Here is an 18,376-nt window from a genome sequence, read left to right as displayed (position 1 = left end):
ACAGCTTTATATCAAGGTTGTATTATTCACAGGCTAGGAACACAGAGCAGCCCTAACACATGCGTGTTAGCTTTCTTGTTTTCCTGCCAGGTGATGCAAGTGTGTCTGTGTTAGGAAATGCAGTTAGCTCACCATTTTTGGAAGTGGCTATAGAGGTTTTGAGTGCCAATGCTGGGATCCTGTGGAAAGTCAGGATTTTTCCGCAGCAGATTTCTTATGGATTTATCAAATCATGCAGGAAGTTACTGCTCCTATTTGTTGTTAATCCTGTTAAGATTTGTTAATAATGTAGGAACAAAGACAGAAAATGGGCTAAGTAAAGACCTGCATGTGTGTTAGGGGTCTCTGCCCCAGATGTGCTACTTCCAATGATGCTCAATTGAAAATCCATCTCCTGGCCTTGTAGGAAGCATGTGCTTCTACAAAAGGCCCCAGATTGATCAACTAAAATGAAATTAATCTTCCTACCTTCTGTCCACAGCAACTTAATGTCCTATAAATACAGCTGAGAAGGATGTAGGACATTTCGATTCTTGACACCTTACTCATACCTTCAGATGCCACCAATTTATTTTCCTTTAGTGGCAGCCTATTTGGAAAATCCTTTCCTAGGAGTCCACATGCTTTCCTGTCCCTCGTGTACAGTGCTCAGTACATTTTCTTTCTTTCCACTTTCAAATCTGGAAGGTAGTGTTAACACTTAAAAATAAATGTGTGATAGTGGGTGTGAAGAGGGAATGGGGAGAACAAGTTTTCCGTCTGTCAAAATGAAGACATCAACCTCTGCTTTTATTTTTTTGGCATGTGTGCCTTAAATAGAATGACTGGGTTGGGTGACTTCCAAGTGTTTGCTACATTTGGCAATCCTTCTAAATTGTAACAGATGAAGTTCTGCTATTCCATATGATACGCTCCTTCCCCCTTTTTTCGGTGACTCTGTGAAGCTCCTTGGGAATTCAGCACAGTGTTCACATCTGTTCCGTGGATGGATGTCCAAGGCTAACAAAATGCCTACTGGACTCAGAATTATCTCTGCCAAAAGCCATATGGTTGTGTTTTAGTTTTGCAAGCACAGTGCAGTAAAGAAAGGATGGTGGGCCAAGAGAGAAGGGGAGGGGAGGCATGGAGCTTGAAGGTAAGCTTCTTGTCAGTCGATATTAGATTGGGTAGATGAGCAGGTCACAGAAAAGTAGAAAGTGAGTACAGATTAATTTTCCAGGTGTTTTGAGTTATGTGACAGTCATTTACCCAATAGGCTGTCCAGGGAAGTGGTGGGGCCACTGTTCCTGGAGGCATTCAGGAACCATGGAGATGTGGCACTGAGGGATGTGGTCAGTGGGCATGGTGGGAATGGGTCAGTGGTCGGGCTAGGTGACCTTAATGGTCTTTTTCTAACCTTTGTGATTCTGTGATCTTCTTCACATGCTGCTGTTGAGCATAACCTCATAGCATGTTTACTCTTGCCTACTATTTCCAAAATACTGTAACCATGTGGATAATTGGATGCTCCCTTTTGGCCTTACAAACATGCATCGGCTGACACTTCTCTGAATCATCAGCACACGATCTCCCATTCAGGTTGTTCTGATTTTATTGGAGAGTGTAACTCATGGAGAACTCTGACCTGCTGCAACTTGAGAAGGAGCTTAAACCAAATGCCCCATCCTTCCAGGTCCAGCAAATGTAAGGTGGGAACTGTGTTGCTGATGTATCATAAAGCAAGACAATGTGAATTCTTGCATTTCTCTTGAGAATTTGAAAGTTGGAGTTTGGTGAAATTTAAATTTCAAGTTGAAGATGATGAGCAGAAATAGGGACCTGAAAAGTTTCAGAATTTTGGAGCCATTATGTTTAGGTGTAGCAGTTGGGCACCGTGCTTTCCAATGAACTGCAGTGTATGAACATGTAGACTAGAGCAAGCATCCCAGTTTTAGAGCAGTCTGATTTTTCTTGGTTTTTTTTTTTCCCTCTGAAATTGCTTTTAGATGTTATTGCCAGTTCTGAGTTATTTCTGTGGAGCAGAGTTAGCAGGCTAACTGTGGAGTTGACCTCACAGTACAGGACATAAGCAAAGATGTGTCGGGAGACAGACTTGACCCAAAGGCTTTTCAGTGTTAAGCAGACGGAACAGTCAAATGGTGAGAGAGAAGACGGGTTGCTGACATGGACTTTTGGGATGAGAGCAGTGCTGGCAGCCTGGAGCCTTCTCCTCCTTTTCTTTCTTGACCAGTTTCTCCCTGACAGATGCTGAACTGCTCAACAAAGTTAATATTTGGCAGGCTGTGGAGGATGTGCGGGCTCCAGCTGAAATACAGCTGCTGTCAGGATAGGCTGCCATTATACTGCATAGAGTTTGAGGTCAGTAAGGTGGATTTGGAGAAGCGGCTCAGTTTCCCAGGAAATGTCCATTTGACTTCTTGGTGCTATTAGGCACTGCATAGACTCTCAGTGGCATTCACACATTTGTGTCATTGCAGTGCTTTTGAAATCCCATTCTAAAGAAAAAATAAAATTCAAAGCAGTGAGTGTAAGTAATGAAATTGTATTTTGGTCAGCATCAAAGGAGTATGAAGCTTTTCCTTTGTGAAGAGGAATGTGCAGAGTTCATGTACAGATACTGTTTCTTCTCACCCCAAAGAACAAGTGCAGTTTGAGGAAGTAGCTTTGAGCCTAAGAGGGCATTTGTTCAGTTCTGAATTAAAATTAGCACAGCCGCTTCTTTACCAGTGTTTTACAAAGACGAACAGCAGTAGCATAAGCTATAATTGGAGCTTGTGAGCAACTCATCTGTTCTTACCCAGAAATAATACCAGAATGAACTCTTGTGCCTTCATAGAGTTATGTGGGTTTGATGGATGTGCATCCTTTCCTTTTGTTCCTGCATTTGAGCAGAAGAAGCGTCCTGAGAGTTTGCTTCGGATCTACTTAGGAGGCAGGTTTCAGAGATGTGGGCACTTTGTTTTTCAAAGTTTTCCTGTGTATTGATATTTCAAGAGTAGTTCAGATTAATCAAACAGTAAGCCTCACATTTGAGGTAAGAACACTCAAATCTGAATGCTGAATCAAGAGTGCATTTTTTCATGTGTGCATATTTCATGTGTGTGTTTTCTTTTGAAATGTTTAAGTACATTTACTGTATATTTACTGTACAGGAAGGGACAAGATGGCCCCTTGTTCAGCACTGTATGGTACCTGCAGGTGCAGGCAGGCCCCCCCACAGAGCTTTGGAGTTCTTGCTTGCTGTCTGTAAAACCTTTCTGGGGTTGCCCATTTTGTGATAAGTGGGAGGAGAGTCAGGGAGGCCAGCAACAATCATCTTAACCCAGGACTGAACTCCTCCCTGCACGTGAGGATGTGTTGCCTGTTGGACTTGCTCTTCCTCTCCCTTGTGATTGCAGTGCCTTGGCTCTAGCACGGACAATTCCCAAACACATCCAAATGCTCCTCATGGTTTTTAAGACAGTTTTTGTTCCAACAACTTCCTTTCTAAATTCCAGCCTCTCCTTGTTCACCATGGAACTATCTTTATTCCTGTCTCCAAATGCAGTTGTATCTGTGGCAACAGCAGTTATAGCCTATGTGGTAATACCCACGAGGAAGTAGAGAGCACGGAAATGGTTTGTCTGTTTGTGGCTAGTGATGGTTCAGTGCTCTTAAGTTACTGGCTATGGGGACTGGCCCCCGGTACCTAAATGGGGACTTAAATGTAAGTATATGTTTATATTGCTTGCAGGATTTTAAACACGTGCTTAAGTTCATGTAGCTGGAACACATGGTTTGCAGATGTCTAGTCCTGCTCTATTCCTCCCACAGCTGGAGAACTCTCATCTAGAATTATTTTTAATACAGTTATTCCCTTAATTCACGTGCATGTCTTGAGTTTGTCGTAATATCTTAATTACAACTAAGGTTTGTGTTGTTCTTTTCTGCTTGTGTCAAACAGGGTGCCCTCACTGTAAAAATGCCATTCCACATTTTACAACTGCTGCCGAAGTCTTTAAAGAAGATCGAAAGGTAACTAATTTGCTGTTGATCATTTTGGAGATATTTAAAAACTTTCCATCTGTGCTTTGCAAGCTTTACTTACCAATGAGGTGGTAGGCTTGCAGGTAAAATTGCTATTGAACTAATGGACGTGTATGTGCATCTGAAGGGCTGTATCTTTTGGGTCAAGCTGATTTATACTTTTAACAGCTTCTTTGTTTTCTTTTATTTGTTTTACTTTCTGTTCAATCCTTTGTGCAAGAGTTTTTTTCTATGAAGCGAGGCACATTGTTTCTCAGTGAAAGATTAATAAAAGATAATTCACACTTTCTGCATTCCCCTTCAACTTTTGTCAGGCATAAACCACAAGTTTTGTGACGGGCTTGAGAATCTCCATCGTATAATTAACCCTTGCTTGCATAAATATATTACATTCCTGTTGGTTGGCTGGCTTGAGTCTGGGATGTTGTGCCCTTCTTAAAGGCCTTCATACTTCTGCCTTGAAGGTTCATCTGATGGCCAAAGCGCAACATTTTGTTTTCCTGCATCAGCTGAGCCATTTTAACTGAGGGCATGCATGTCTGGGATTAAAAAAAACAAAAACCTAAACCACTGGCTTAAGCAGATAACTGCTTAGAAACATGCTTATTATCTCTGTGAACTGTATTTCAGTCTGTTCTCTGTTTGTTCTAATGCCATGGTGGCTCTGCGTTTGGTTGTGGCAGGGAAAAGGTTCAATTCAGTAGGAAAATGAAGAGGTAATTTTAAAACAGTTACACCCCTGTGAGTCTGCCTGCTGCCACAAGGGATGAATTTGTGATGCTTTTTTCTCTTCCCTGTGTTTTTTCTTCTGTAGCTCACAGAAGCTACGGATTGTCAAGAAAGAAATCATTCCTCTAGCACCAAATGCATCTAATCAGCAGTCCCTCACTTACACCCTCATGCCCAGGTTGCACATGGAAGATTGAGAGGCATGCAGCTCTCACTTCTCTTACTGCTGTAAATCAGTGCCTTTTGATTTCTTGTTTCTTCCTGAGATTGCTAAGAACGTATCCTTGTTTTCCCACCTTCCTGTACTTTCTTCCTAAATTCATTAAAATTTCACCCAGAGGAGATGAAGCAAATATCCCACACAGTGTGAAGCTTGTTTATCAGAGCCCCAGGATGTATTAGCAACCTATGTGAATCATAGCACGGTTTATTGTATGTTATTGGACATAGTGGTGATAAATGCAGGTTTGTGAAGGTTCCGGCTTGGGCTGCAGGTTATGAGAGGGCTGAGAGCAAAGCTGTGGTTGGCAGTTGCAGTTCTTGATTTCAGTGTAAGGCTGAAGTAGAGAAGTATAAAATGTAATGAGTTGGAACAGGAGGGCCAGTAGGGAATATGAGGACTGGTGTAATTTTGGGGAGGTGTGTGCAGTTAGGGAAAATGATGTTATTCCATCCTAGTGACTTACGAAAGTGCCAGGGATTGATTATCTGGGGAACACTGTTGAATTGTGTGCAGCCATAACCTGACAAGGTTTCTTGCTTCCAGTAGTTGCCCTTGTGAGAAAGAAAACAAGTCTACTTAAAACTTAAAGGTGCCCAGCTGTTCCCACAAGCCATGCTGGGCAAATCCCCATGTTTCAGACTGGCTAAGCCTAAACATTTTGCTAATTTGTGCTTCTGTGGGGTTTGAAACTTCTCTAAAAATAATGCTTAAAGAGAAGTGCTTTTTCCCCCAGAAACATAGAAGAATTACTAAGCGTATTCCTTTTGAGTCTATAGTTCTGGCTTCTGTCTTTTCTTTTTCTTTCCCCAGAGGGAGATTTTTTCACTTTACAGAAGTAGCATTTAAACCATATCTTCTTTCCAGCAGGGGTGGTCCCTTAATTAAACATTTAATTCTGCAGAAGCCAAAGAAAAATGAAAAACATTCCAGCTGCGAATGGTTGCAAATGGTATCTTAACAGGTGTCCTCTGGGAGACTTTGCGTGTTTACATAGGAATTTTAAAGACAAACAGAACTTGAAGCTGCTAAAACCTGTCTCTGGCTCTTGGGATTGGCAGTAACGGGGTGCTTTTGGTGCAGCATCCCCCATAGAAATGTGTGTGGCACTGTGTGCTTTTAGATCATCCACACTGCCAGAGTCAGAGTTCAGAAATGCTGTGCTTGGAACGTTGGCTCCATGTGTCAGTTTGGTGGCTATGTCACGTCACTCCTGGTAGAAGCAGGGAGCCTGGGTCCTGGCCTAAGAGCACAGCCCTAGGTCTAACCAGGGAGGACTCTTGCAGAGCTCAGGCTGCCTGCGTGGCTTTGTGGGCCTGAAGGCATTCAGTGTCAGGAAGAGCAGATGTGGGATAGGCTGGTCCAGTGAGGCAGCTAGTGTGTTGCTTTCAGTTATTTGAAAAGAAAGAAAGAAGAAAAAAAGCCATGTGGAATGTTCTTGCCTTAGGGGGTTGTGGCCTTTGCATCCAGCTGTTAAGGGAAAGCCTTTGGCCTCTGTTTCGCAGCCGGAGTTTTGGCAGTGACCAAAAACAGAAAATGCACATGTGAGGGTTGTTGCTTTGCAGAACAGATGGAAGATGTGCACTAACTGCTCTGGAGACTCTTGAAAGGGCACCAGATAAATCTTAAAAAATCTACATTCTGCCTTTTGGCTTATTGGAACATTCAGCTTGAAGGAATTGATTTGTAATGCTCCAGTTAGGATTAGCTGAAGGAAAGCTATTGACTCTTCAAGCCCTTTCAGTAACAAATCTCTGTAACCCTCCAAAGAGGCTGCTGTTTGGCCAGTCTTCTCCAGTTCCAGAGAAGACAGTTCATGTATAAACGCATTGACCCAGATCAGAGCACTGCAAATGGGTTTGTATTGAAACCACAGTAGCAGAGATTGCTGGGAGGACTGCAGCTCCTGGGCTGAGCTGGTGTCCCAGCAGGGAACTGCAAGTTACAGTGAGACTGGTGAGTTCCCACTGTATTGTGCATTGGCTTTGTGGGCCTGTTTTGAATGTGATGATAACCATGAAAACAATGTATAGAACCACAGAATGGCTTGGGTTGGAAAGGACCTTGAAGAGGTCCAACCCCCTGCTGTGGGCTGGTTGTCCCCCACCAGATCAGGCTGCCCAGCACCCATCCAACCCAACCTTTAACTCCTCCAGGGATGGGGCACCCACAGCTTATCTGAGCAGACTGTTCAACTGTACTGTCTAGAATTATCCAAATGTGTTAAGTATTTGAGTTTGGCCAAGAATTTGATCTCCCTTTGCTTAAAAAGAATGTGTTGAATTTCTTTTTAATTAGGCTCATTAAAGATGGTGATGTTAGCACTGTACATCTTGGTGACTTCTAATGGATCTTTCCTTTGCAAATAGGCCTGCTTTGAGAATGGCTGATGAATTGCAGCCATGGTAATGCTGCTGTGGTACATCAGGACATCTAATAATGAATCATCCATTCACGAGGCCATTTGCATTGAAGACAGTAGCTGAATCTCAACAAACTCTAGCAGGCGAGTTCATAACTGTTAGGATCCAGAGCAGGTAATATAAATAGAAACTGTGGAGTAGTCGTAGAGAAGAGTGTGCATCTGTCTTGCTCTTAGATGCTTTTAAGACATTTGGCAACAACAGACTTTTTTTTCTCATAATCAAGTAAGTGTCATATGGAATTGACTATACTTTCAGACCATTGCTTAGTAGCATTCTTTTCCATGTTGCAATTTTAGATTTATTTTAATTTTTTTAAGCTTATCATATATCATTCCTTCCTCAAATCAATATTCAGTTATTCACTTCCATTTTCATAACAAGAGTCAATATTAGCTCCAGCAGAGATTTATTCCTTGAATCAATAAAGCAGTGTATGGCAGTGCATATTTTAGCAGGAGGGAGGCTGTGATTGCAGGATATTTTTACTGTATCATTGTATAGCAACTGGGAGACAAACAGTTAAAATAAAGGGGTTTAAAAATAGAAAGGAGTTACTGGGAGGTCAAGGGATCCCACTTTCAATTTTCAACACATCTGCTTGAACCACTAGCTGTAATTTTGTTCCTTAACTGCAAGATCCCCCTACAAGAAAAAGTTGCTTCCATAATCCTTTTGGAAGGCAACTGTGACTGCTGATGTATGACTAGATGATACTGGAAATACTACTTCTACCTTTTAATACTTGCATGGGGAAAAGCAACAAGAAGAGCGTCGTCCCTTGATGATTCTATGATTGTTACATCTGAGGCATGTGGAGATCAATGGTCACACTTTTAGCATAACTCCACTTCTGCTTAAGCACCTCACTGAAAAGTTCTGATGTTTACAGCAGCTCGACACTCCTGATCAGAGCACTTCATGTGAACAGTGTGCCGTGCTCATTTCCCTTTTTAAGTGCTCTTTAGAGCTGGATGTGCATTCTCACATTCAAATGCAGTACAGAGTTCAGCTTGTGACTCTACAATTCAGTTTCTGCTTGTTTGGTAAAATCATAAAATGTTGCCATGGGACTCATGTTTTAAGATAAATATATTTTCTAGGTGTTGCTAGAATCATACTAAACTTTACCAGCTATGGAGCAAAGGAGAAATTCGTACTAACCTGATTTTACTATTGTTGTTCACACTAAGCTGGTGTTATTAATTATTGTTATAAGCTGCATAGTAGCTGTGAGGAACCACCAATAACATCAGGAAGACTGGATATATTGTAGGGATTTTCCTCAGGCACTGAAGTCTTCTGATTGACTTTCTTCTCACTCAGTGACTGTTCTGTTCTTACCACAGTTACTGAACAGGATAGTGATAAACCTGGAGGGAGAACTTTTGTATAATGACGTGTTGTCAATATTTAAGGCGGTGCAGCTTTGGTTTATGGGGAATCCATAACCCCATGGAGTTTTGTGCGTGCTGCAGATAAAGCAGTGTTGTTCTTGTTTATATATTTCAAAATGTTTTTTTTTTAATGAATTTCTCCCTCTGGTTATAGGAAAGTTAGAAATGCTCAAGAAATTAAATTTTAGCTCCCCCGGTCAAAAACTCTGTAAAATCCATAAAATCAATCTTGTCTTCTGAAAGCTGTTATGCTGCATTCTTTTTTTCATAATGAACATTTATAGACACACCAGTTCTTCCTGGTGAGGAATATCACAGATTTTTCACATTTTTTTCCTCTTCATGATGATACATGTGCACATAATTCATGAGGGATGATGCCAAGCATCTTGGCTCCTGGGTATGTATCTGGGATGTCTTATGTCAAATGTCTGAAATTTCTGGTTAAATACACTTGTTTTTACAAGGTGAAGCATGTGGGTTTTGCTAACCCATGCTTTCCAGTGAACTTAAATGAAGACTGGCTGCTCATAGTTAAATTTGAACACTGTTTCTGAGAACAGTGTTTCCCAAAAGTCTCTCACCTGAGAACCAAATGTTGGTAGAAATTTTTCTGCAGTTGTTTTTTCTGACTCAGTTTCTTTCTGTGATGATACAAAAGCTGATCTTTGATAAGACTGAGAATGAAATCAGAACCTTTCTGCAACTTGTGGCTGCTCGCTTGAGCCAGGACTCAAGCAAAGACCTTCCTTTGGAGGGCTGCTGTGACATTTCCCTGTGGTGGTGAGCTGAAAACTGCTGTCAGAAATTGAGCTGAATATGTATAGTGCATAAAAGCGTCGTCAGAATGAAACAAAGGGGTATTGGTTCTGTCTGCTAAAATTCTGGTATGTTGTAGAGTTCAGTTGTCTGGAGTTGATGGAATTGAGAGTGGCATCGGTCCTCAGTCAAGGACTGTGGTTTGCTACAGGTATATTCCAGTGTTACTTTTCTCTTGTTGCAGTGCACTATATTTTATCTTCCGCTGTGAGGCAGGCGAGGCAATTAGGAGTGTGATGCTATGGTAATGAGTGCACAGAGATGTTAGCAGCCTCTATATTTAGGCTGCCTTCACGTTTACACTCTAAAGTAATCACTCAAGCTTTCCTAAGTACCCTTACTCAGCTGCTGTTGGCAGCAGACATTTGAAATCTGGCCCCAGGATGCAGTCTTGGGAATTAGATATCTCTCTGTGAAATTTTTGCACAGGTCTGCATGTATTATGTTCCTTCTGAAAATTACCATTTCTCTTCTCACCCTGGCTTTAAGAATAACTGTATGCTCTGAAGAGTTGGGCTCAAAGTGACGTTTGTAGAGTGGCAGTGAGTCCATGGGGCCATGTGAGAGCCTGTGTCAGGAGTGCTTCAGAGTACAGCAGTCCACAAATGTGTTCTCCAGATGCTGCTCTACGTGCACATGTTCCTTGCTGTTAGGCCTGCTAGGGTAGCATGGCCATTGCAGTCATGTTTAGACTGGGATCTTTTTGCCTTACTTCACTGCATGACAAATGCACGGATGGAGCACCTTGTGCAGTAGAGGAGAGCTGTATTTCAGGTTCTTACACAGCAAAACTCAGGAGGGGAATGGAGTAAATGCATATAGTTAATACAGTTGCTGTTGGTAGACACAGTTTGACCTGTTCACAGTTCCTCCTGAAAGCATGGAAAAACGAAATACCTGATTTGGAGGGGCCAGCATGACCACACCAGCTGGTGATGCATTGACACAGGCTGCCCAGAGAGGTGATGGAGTCACTCTCCTGGAGGTGTTCAAGAACGCTGTGGACATGGCACTGATGTTAGTGGGGATGGGTTGGGGTTGGACTTGGATGGTCTTTACTAACCTTAGTGGTTCTGTGATTCTCTGATACTATGTTTGTAGCCCTTCAGTCATCTGATTAGAGGCATCAAGTAACAGTATTGAACAACAAATGCTTAGTGCACTGCATTCCTTTACCATACCTTGTCCTTGCTGAGATCTATTCCCGTAAAAGCCTTTCGTAAAGTAAAGGGGTTCTTTGCTCCAGCCAGAGCCAGCCTAGATGATTCCAAGGAGGTGCAGATAAAGGCTTCTCTCCCTGGCAGCGTACTAAGAATTAGTTTTCCTAATCTCCAAGGCTTTGTCTGAGTACAGGTGGATCATCAGTCATGACAGCTCTATGTCTCAGTTTGACTACTAAGATCTGGATGACTGCACACTTACCCTCCCCTCTTTCTGACTCTAATCTCTCCCTGTGTAGTATTAGAGAAGTTGAGGGGGGAAGAAAAGCAGTTATACTTATTCTTCCTGCTTTTGGGGAGCCAGGACTTCAGTACTTTTTGTAAATGAATATTGTGACATCACATAAATGTTTGTCTGCATTGTGAGCTTTCTTGTACAGAGAGGTAGCCAACAGGGCTCTAAATTTTGGCTGACTGCTGAGGTTAAGAAGACATAAACACTTGGATGATCCTCTTCACAGTCTATTATTCCTGCCCTTTTGTATAACTGGCTCTGAAGAAGTAGGAGTCTTTCTGTTCGTAAGGAAAAAAAAAAAAAAGCATGATCATCCCTGTTTGTAACAGCTGTCAAGAGCCCTGTCTGTGTAATAGCCTTACAAATGTTCTAAACAGGAAAGCAAACCAAATATTTAAGGTAAGAATATTATATACCTTACATGTGTTTTCCATCTGTAAGCCTACTGAGCATTGTTTCATCAGGCTTTGAAAGCCAAAACAAAACAAGCAGGTTAATGAAGTTGGCTTTTCCATTCTCCTTAATTGCTGTTAGGTTAATGAGATGGGGTCTTTGGACAGCGTCACCATGAGACTGGAGGGCATTGTGGCATATTAAGTGATCTTTTAATTATGGAAAAATAGTTCAGCTGCAGCCTCAGAGTCACACAAGCACAAGGTATTTGGTCACATTGTTCGGAGGAGGCGCCTGTAGTGGAAATCTGAAGAGAAGATGCGTCTGCTATGAAATTAGCACTTGATACATCATAACCCACGACTGCAAAAATTATTCTTCTAGTTTGTAGTTTTTTGACACAGCTTGTGCTTAAACCTGCTTACTCTTCAGCAAAGCACGTAATGGGGTTGTGAAGGCAAGCAGCCAGTGCTCAGAGCCAGAGCTGCTGCTCACCACGCGGTCGGTGTGAAATGGCAGCAAAGGGCTCTACTGCTTTGCGTTACAGCCTGTGAACTGCGTTTTGGTTTAACATCAGAAATGTTAAGTGCAGCCCATTCTCAGTACTTCACAGGTTTGGGTTCCAAATGTCAAATGCTCCAAACTAGAGTTAGCCTGAGCTGGCACTCCGGGGCTGCGCTTCCTCGTATTCCCTGCTGAGCAGGCAGGCTGCATCCTGCTCAGTTGTTTGTGTGACAGTAGCATCTAGAGGCTTCAGAAGGAATTAAAGCCCACTTTGCTAATGACTGTGCCTACATGCAGCCCCTGCCTTAAAGGATAGACAAAAAAAGAAGACGTGGAAAAAAAAAAAGATGAAGGCAGGCGAGCTGTGCACAAGCAGCCTGCTTCTCTCCTGGCACTGCTCAATGGACAGCACTCCTGGACAGCACTCCTCTGCTCTGCTCTTGGCAGAAGACATGAGTTTCTCCCAATAGTATGTATAAGCTGCAGCAGCATCCTGACCGTAGTCTCTTGCTTGGTATTCTGCTACCTCATGCTGATCTCTTGCATTGCAGATTGCCTACGCTGCAGTGGACTGTGCCAAAGATCAGAATCATGACCTGTGCAAGCAGGAGGGAGTTGATGGTTACCCCACCTTCAACTATTACAACTACGGGAAATTTGTAGAAAAATATACTGGAGAGAGAGGGGTGAGTAAAAGCGAGAGTCATCACCTGATAAAGGGAGGATGTTCTCTGCCTGTCTTGCAAAAGAATAAATGCTGTGTGGTAAATTTTTTATCATACTGAAAGAATGTATAACTGCTTCTGTTACTGACACTCACAGGTGAATCACATACCGCACCACTGTGCATTTCTGCATTACAAAAATATTTGGTTTATTTTAGGAATATGAGAAGAGGAAAAAGATTTGGTAATGCTTTGTTACATATTTGATTTTTTAAGCTGAAATCTTAAGTCAGTTTGCACTGAGAGAAAGTGGAGGATGTATTACAAGGGCTGCTGCTGGGTACAGAAATGCCAGAAGATACAGGTCTTGCTCCTGTCACTTCTGGAGCCAGTTCATGCATATACTGTAAACATGCTTCAGTTCTACCAGGCTGCCAAACAGACCATTGGTTTCACAGCAGGGACAAAGCTGTCCTTTGGAGACCAGGGGAAGCTAAATGTCTCATTCTCGCTGAGTCGGACTCAATCGTGTAGCTCAGGATGGATAGACCAACTGTGCCATCTAGCCAGTGGGCTGAAGTTTCATCCTTTTGTCCTGCTGTGGCCATCTAATTATACGCTATGAATACAGTGGGCAGAAATGGCATAATGTGTTCTGTAAAATGCCTGAAAATAATGAACTGATGTAGTTATTTGTGTGTTCTTTGTCATAAGCATGTGGAGAGAGGTTACTTCTCAGCAGTGATTGATTGCTGAGAGAAGCTAAGGTCTACAAGAAAAAAAACTGGGGTCTTCAGGCTATCCAGTCATTTTACTAAAAGAACCCTTTGTGAAAGTCATTGCTGCTGTTGCAGTGTGACAAATTATAGAGGAGCGTGATGGAAAAAAAGCCAGATTCTGAGGTTCTTTCCAGTCAGGATCTTAGGGAAGCTTTCATGTAACTCGGCCTCCCAATTTTCTCCAGCATTAGGACCACAGTAATTGCCAGTTTGAGGAGCTGATCCAGGCGTTGTTATGGATACTGTGTTAAGTTAAGATTGGGGATCTTTTCTTAAATCACAGAATGGCCCGGGTTGGAAGGGGCCTCAAGGATCATGAAGCTCCAACCCCCCGCCACATGCAGGGCCACCAACCTCCCCATTTAATGCTAGACCAGGCTGCCCAGGGCCCCATCTGATCTGGCCTTGAACACCTCTAGGGATGGGGCACCCACTCTCTGGGCAGCCTGTTCCAGCACCTCACCACTCTCTCTGTAAAGAACTTCCCCCTGACATCCAACCTAAATCTTCCCTCCCTCAACTTAAAAGTAATTCCCCTTGTCCTGCAGTTATCTACCCTTTCAAAGAGTTGATTCCCCTCCTGTTTGTAGGCTCCCTTTAGGTACTGGAAGGCTGCAGTGAGGTCACCCCACAGCCTTCTTTTCTGCAGGCTGAACAAGTGCAGCTCCCTCAGCCTGTCTTCGTAGGGGAGGTGCTCCAGTTCCCTGATCATCTTTGTGGCTCTCCCCTGGACCTTCTCCAACAACTCTCTGTCTTTCTTGTACTGGGGGCTCCAGACCTGGACGCAGTATTCCAGATGGGACCTCACAAGAGCAGAGTAGAGGGGGACAATCACCCCCCTGTTCCTGCTGGCCACCCCTCTTCTGATGGAGCCCAGGATACCATTTGCTTTTTGAGCTGCAAGAGCACACTGCTGGCTCATGTTAAGCTTTTCATCCATCAGGACCCCTGGTCCTTCTCTGTAGGGCTGCTCTCAAGGACTGCTCCTTCCAGTATGTAAAGTAAAGTTGGGTGCAGTAACCAACAAATAAGTACAATTTCAGCTGCAATCTTCATATTTCTAACCTCTGCCTACAGAAATGATATGTGAAAGATATGCGATAAAAAGAATTTAGCAAGACAGGAGTGCTCTGAGACCACAGCAGTTGGGAGATGATTATCCCAGTGCCAGAAAGTAGACTGACTAATACTCTGCATGCAGCCAAATATTTATTGGCTAAAATTAAATTACCAAACAAGAACATCACGTTCTCTGCTGCTGACAGCTGTATTCCATTTCCCCCTCTCAGCCCCATGGTCTTCTGCTTCTGCAGCATCAATTAGGTTTTGTTATCTCCAGTGGTGGCAGTGCTTTGCACAGTGCCTTCCGTGGAGCTTCCAGCTGTGTTCACACATCTGTTTCAGTAACAAAGCATTGTTCTGTAAGGGACTTCTCATGAGCACGATGGCATCTTTTGCACCACCTTGGCCAACTACCTTGTACCTTCCAAAAGAAGGCACTCGACAGCTTTAGAAAAACAGTCTTGACACAGTTGTTGAAATACAAAAGTTGGTGTCTAGGCATCCAGATTTAAAATTTTGACTGTAATTTTCATAATATTTTGAAAAACTTCATCTGGATATGTGGAGGAGGAGAGAAGTAATTAGCAAAACTGTTATGGGACGAGGAGTGGTGACAAATAGGTGTATAGGCAACAAACAATCCACAAACAGATTTCAGAATGACACAAATAGCTTACAAGTAAGGAAGGAGAATTCTTTGATCAGTTTCAGCAAAAAGGCATATGTAGCATTTCTGGGGGCAGTTTTCAACCTTCTGTGAGAGCCAGGGTCTTTCTGTGCCCCATCTTTTCACAGTTTCTTGTGGAAAATGGTGAACTGTGGAATCTCTGTGGATATTTCTCCTTGCCTTTTAGCAGAGCAGCACAGGGCCAGAGTACTGCATGATGGAGCAACGCAGAAGCAATAACCATTCCTAGGTTGATAGTGTGCCAGCTTCCATTGGCTGTTGGACACAGAAGCTAAAAGTGTTCTTGGCGTGCAGTTCTGGTTGTGGATTTGTTCAAAAATTATATATATATGACCCATATATTTTTTTCTTCTAAAACAGGAGGCCGGATTCACCACTTTCATGAGGACCCTTAGAGAAAGAGACCATGAGAGAGTAGGAAAGAAGAAGGATGAATTGTAATGTCTGCCTCAAAAGAAGCTTTCCGCTGCACTGTGAATGGTTCCAGGTCTTTTGTTAATACACCTGAGACTTCACACGTTCTCAAGACAGAGACTTTTTTTTATAAACAGCCATGGCCATTTTGTACAATTTTGAAATAAAGTGAAACCACTTGATTTTTAAAAGGAAAAAAAAAAAATTAGAATGTTGCCATAATGTTTTAAAGAAAAACTTAGCATTTTCTCTCATGTTGTGAGACTATGCCCACTGACACTCCTATGCAATATTTTTGTAGTCTATAGTGTGTCTGTAGGTGTTTGATAAGGTGATTTTTTTTTAAAGGTATTGCAGTACATGTTTAACAAAACAACAATGAGGGGGGAGGGAGGATATGACACTTTAAAAAAAAACAAAACAAAAAACAACAGTAAAGCAAAGTGGACTTGCAAGACACAGATTATCCAAATGCAGTTTTATATTCTTTTGAAATACTTACATGTTCTTCGGTGAGATTTGGGAAAACAATATTAAGGTGCTCAGGGATAGATAAGGTGTTTGAGTTAAGACATTATCATTGGCCAATCCAGATCTATAGATTTCATTTCAATCTCTCTACCAGGACTGTTTACATACCTCTATAGAATGTATTGATTTAATTGACTCAAGTATCAAAAGCCTACAAAGCATGGGTAAAATTAAACTAAGCCCTCCTTTTTGACATCAGTATTGACAAATGCCTCTGTATGTTATGGTAGGAGCAATGACCTTATGGGATATACAGTTACCCTTGTAGGGTATACAGCCTCCCTTCAAGTTTTGACTGGGCCATCTGAAACATTTGTTGGAAAATGTTACATTTAAATGTTTTGATAAATGCATACTACTTCTGATAATGCAGTAATTATATACATTAATGTTTACATTCCGAAAGTTTATCCACATTTGTATGTTGGAGAGTTTCTTTCTGCTCTTGAAGGAGTTGCATACACAATCTGTTAGACAAAACCATCCCTGTAAAAGCTGGATTAGCAGCAGTTGACATGTTAACACCTGATGGTTTTGTTTTTTTTTTTAAAAAAAAGATTTTCTGGAGGTACTTATGCCTTTTACAGGAGGGGAGCAAGAGAGGCAAGAAGTTGTGATTCACTACAAATAAATCTGAAAAAAGAAAGTTACTTTTATTGTTGATCAGCCTTGTTCAGATTCTTCTGTGTTGGGTTGTCCAAGAGAACACCCACAGGCAGTGGTGGAGTAGGCATCTGCAGGATGGATGCCCACTCTGTGCTGGGGGTGGCATAGAGTCTGGCTGTGCCAGGATCTGCATCCATCCACCTTCACACTCAACAGCAGACCAAACAGCTTTTCGCAATGAAGCAACATGCCTCGGCTCTGTCATCTTCCTTTTGCTCCTCAGTCTGCCTGTTTCATTTTCTATTTCGAATGTTTGAAGGCACTGTTAATGGACAGCACATCACTGTGCTGCCCAGGAGGTGCATGGCAATTCACCTCCATTCTGGATCTGTTTTTGTCCTTTCTCTCACCCAGTGAATGGCCCTGTGCAGTTGGCACTTCGTTAGGCTGCTGCAGCCTGCTGCAGCCAGTAGTGAGTAATCTGGAATACCAGTAGCCTTATGGCCTTGTATGGTAGCCAGCTTGTTAACCGTGACTTAAATTTAAAAGTGGTGGAGCTGTGCCAAGTGTTTTCTCTTTTTAGGCACCTTCTGTCTCTTCACTTAGCTGTCCGGTCATACCTAATATCCTAGGGTGAAAGGAGCTTAATTTATTAAGAGTCTTACTGTTTTTTTTTTCTTTCCTGTTAGCAAGATGCTTCATGTTGCATTCAGTGCTTCTGCATAAAGTCAGATAGTTTTTCCAAGCCAGCCTCATCTTGGCAGCAAGTGTTCCACCCTGCACTTAACAAGTAATATGTACTGATGCCATTGGATTTGAAACAGGAATTTCTTTGCTTACCGGCAGACAACTGAGAACAATAGTGCAGAACTTCCTGCAATGTTTTTGATCTCAGAGTCAAAGCAGCTGGCACTAAGGAGGCAAATAGTCTCCAGAACTGCTTGTAGGCTGTGCCTGTGTTTGTGCTAATTGCTGAGAAATGCGGACTTCTTTTGAAGGGAAGAAAATAAATCATTGCTTGCCAATGGTGACATCACTTGTCAGCATCATTCTGAATTGCAGGCTTTAGTAAATGTTTAGGATAGGACAATTGCACACTGTGCTTCAGACCCATAATTCCTTACAGCTGGTTACACCATAATAAAATTTAAATTAAGGATTCTCGTTTTTCCCTTCAGTCTTTTGTCAGTTACTTCTTGGCCTCGGGCTTTCATTTTTTTCTTGGCTAATCATGTGTTAATGCACAAATATAAAATATTTGAGAATAATTTACCTTCTGTTATGAGGTTGTGATTCATCTGGTTTACAGCTTGAATTTATTTCTTTTTTAATCCAGTTTTGAACACCACAAAATCCAGTTTTGAACACCACAAACAGTTACATCAAATGGCTGATGTTAACCTTAGTTACTGTGAGCTGCAGTGTGCCGTGAGCTGGGAGCTTTACTTCCAAGGTCGTTCAATTAGTAAAACCAGGTTTACACTCAGTTACAGTGTTGTAATTCTGATGTCTCCAGTAAAACAAAAGTTAGTATTTGTATTTGCTAATGTAGCCAGTTTGTTTATATTTGCATCAGTCAAATTAAGTTGAAATTGATTATTTTTGCATGAACTGTGAATCAGAAGTATCTAATATGTAAGAGCTCTTATTTTGTCTGAAATGACC

The 18,376-nt window shown here is 42.1% G+C and overlaps 1 protein-coding gene across 1 annotated transcript in view; it reads left to right on the top strand.

The window, feature by feature from the left end:
- The window catches only part of PDIA5 (protein disulfide isomerase family A member 5), a 92,841-nt gene extending 74,959 nt beyond the window's left edge, over positions 1-17,882 (top strand). The window contains exons 15-17 of the mRNA XM_031590472.2: positions 3,944-4,014; positions 12,518-12,652; positions 15,521-17,882. Of these exons, the coding sequence (XP_031446332.2) occupies positions 3,944-4,014; positions 12,518-12,652; positions 15,521-15,601 (287 nt within the window). The 3' untranslated portion in view covers positions 15,602-17,882. The remainder of the gene's footprint in view (positions 1-3,943; positions 4,015-12,517; positions 12,653-15,520) is intronic.
- The last annotated feature ends 494 nt before the right edge of the window (positions 17,883-18,376 follow it).

This window comes from Phasianus colchicus, chromosome 7 (genome assembly GCF_987193195.1).
Source record: "Phasianus colchicus chromosome 7, bPhaCol1.hap1.1, whole genome shotgun sequence".
In the NCBI taxonomy this organism is placed as follows: Eukaryota; Metazoa; Chordata; class Aves; order Galliformes; family Phasianidae; genus Phasianus; species Phasianus colchicus.
The sequence above is the reverse complement of the archived record's forward strand: the minus strand, read 5'-3'. Positions and strand labels throughout refer to the sequence as shown.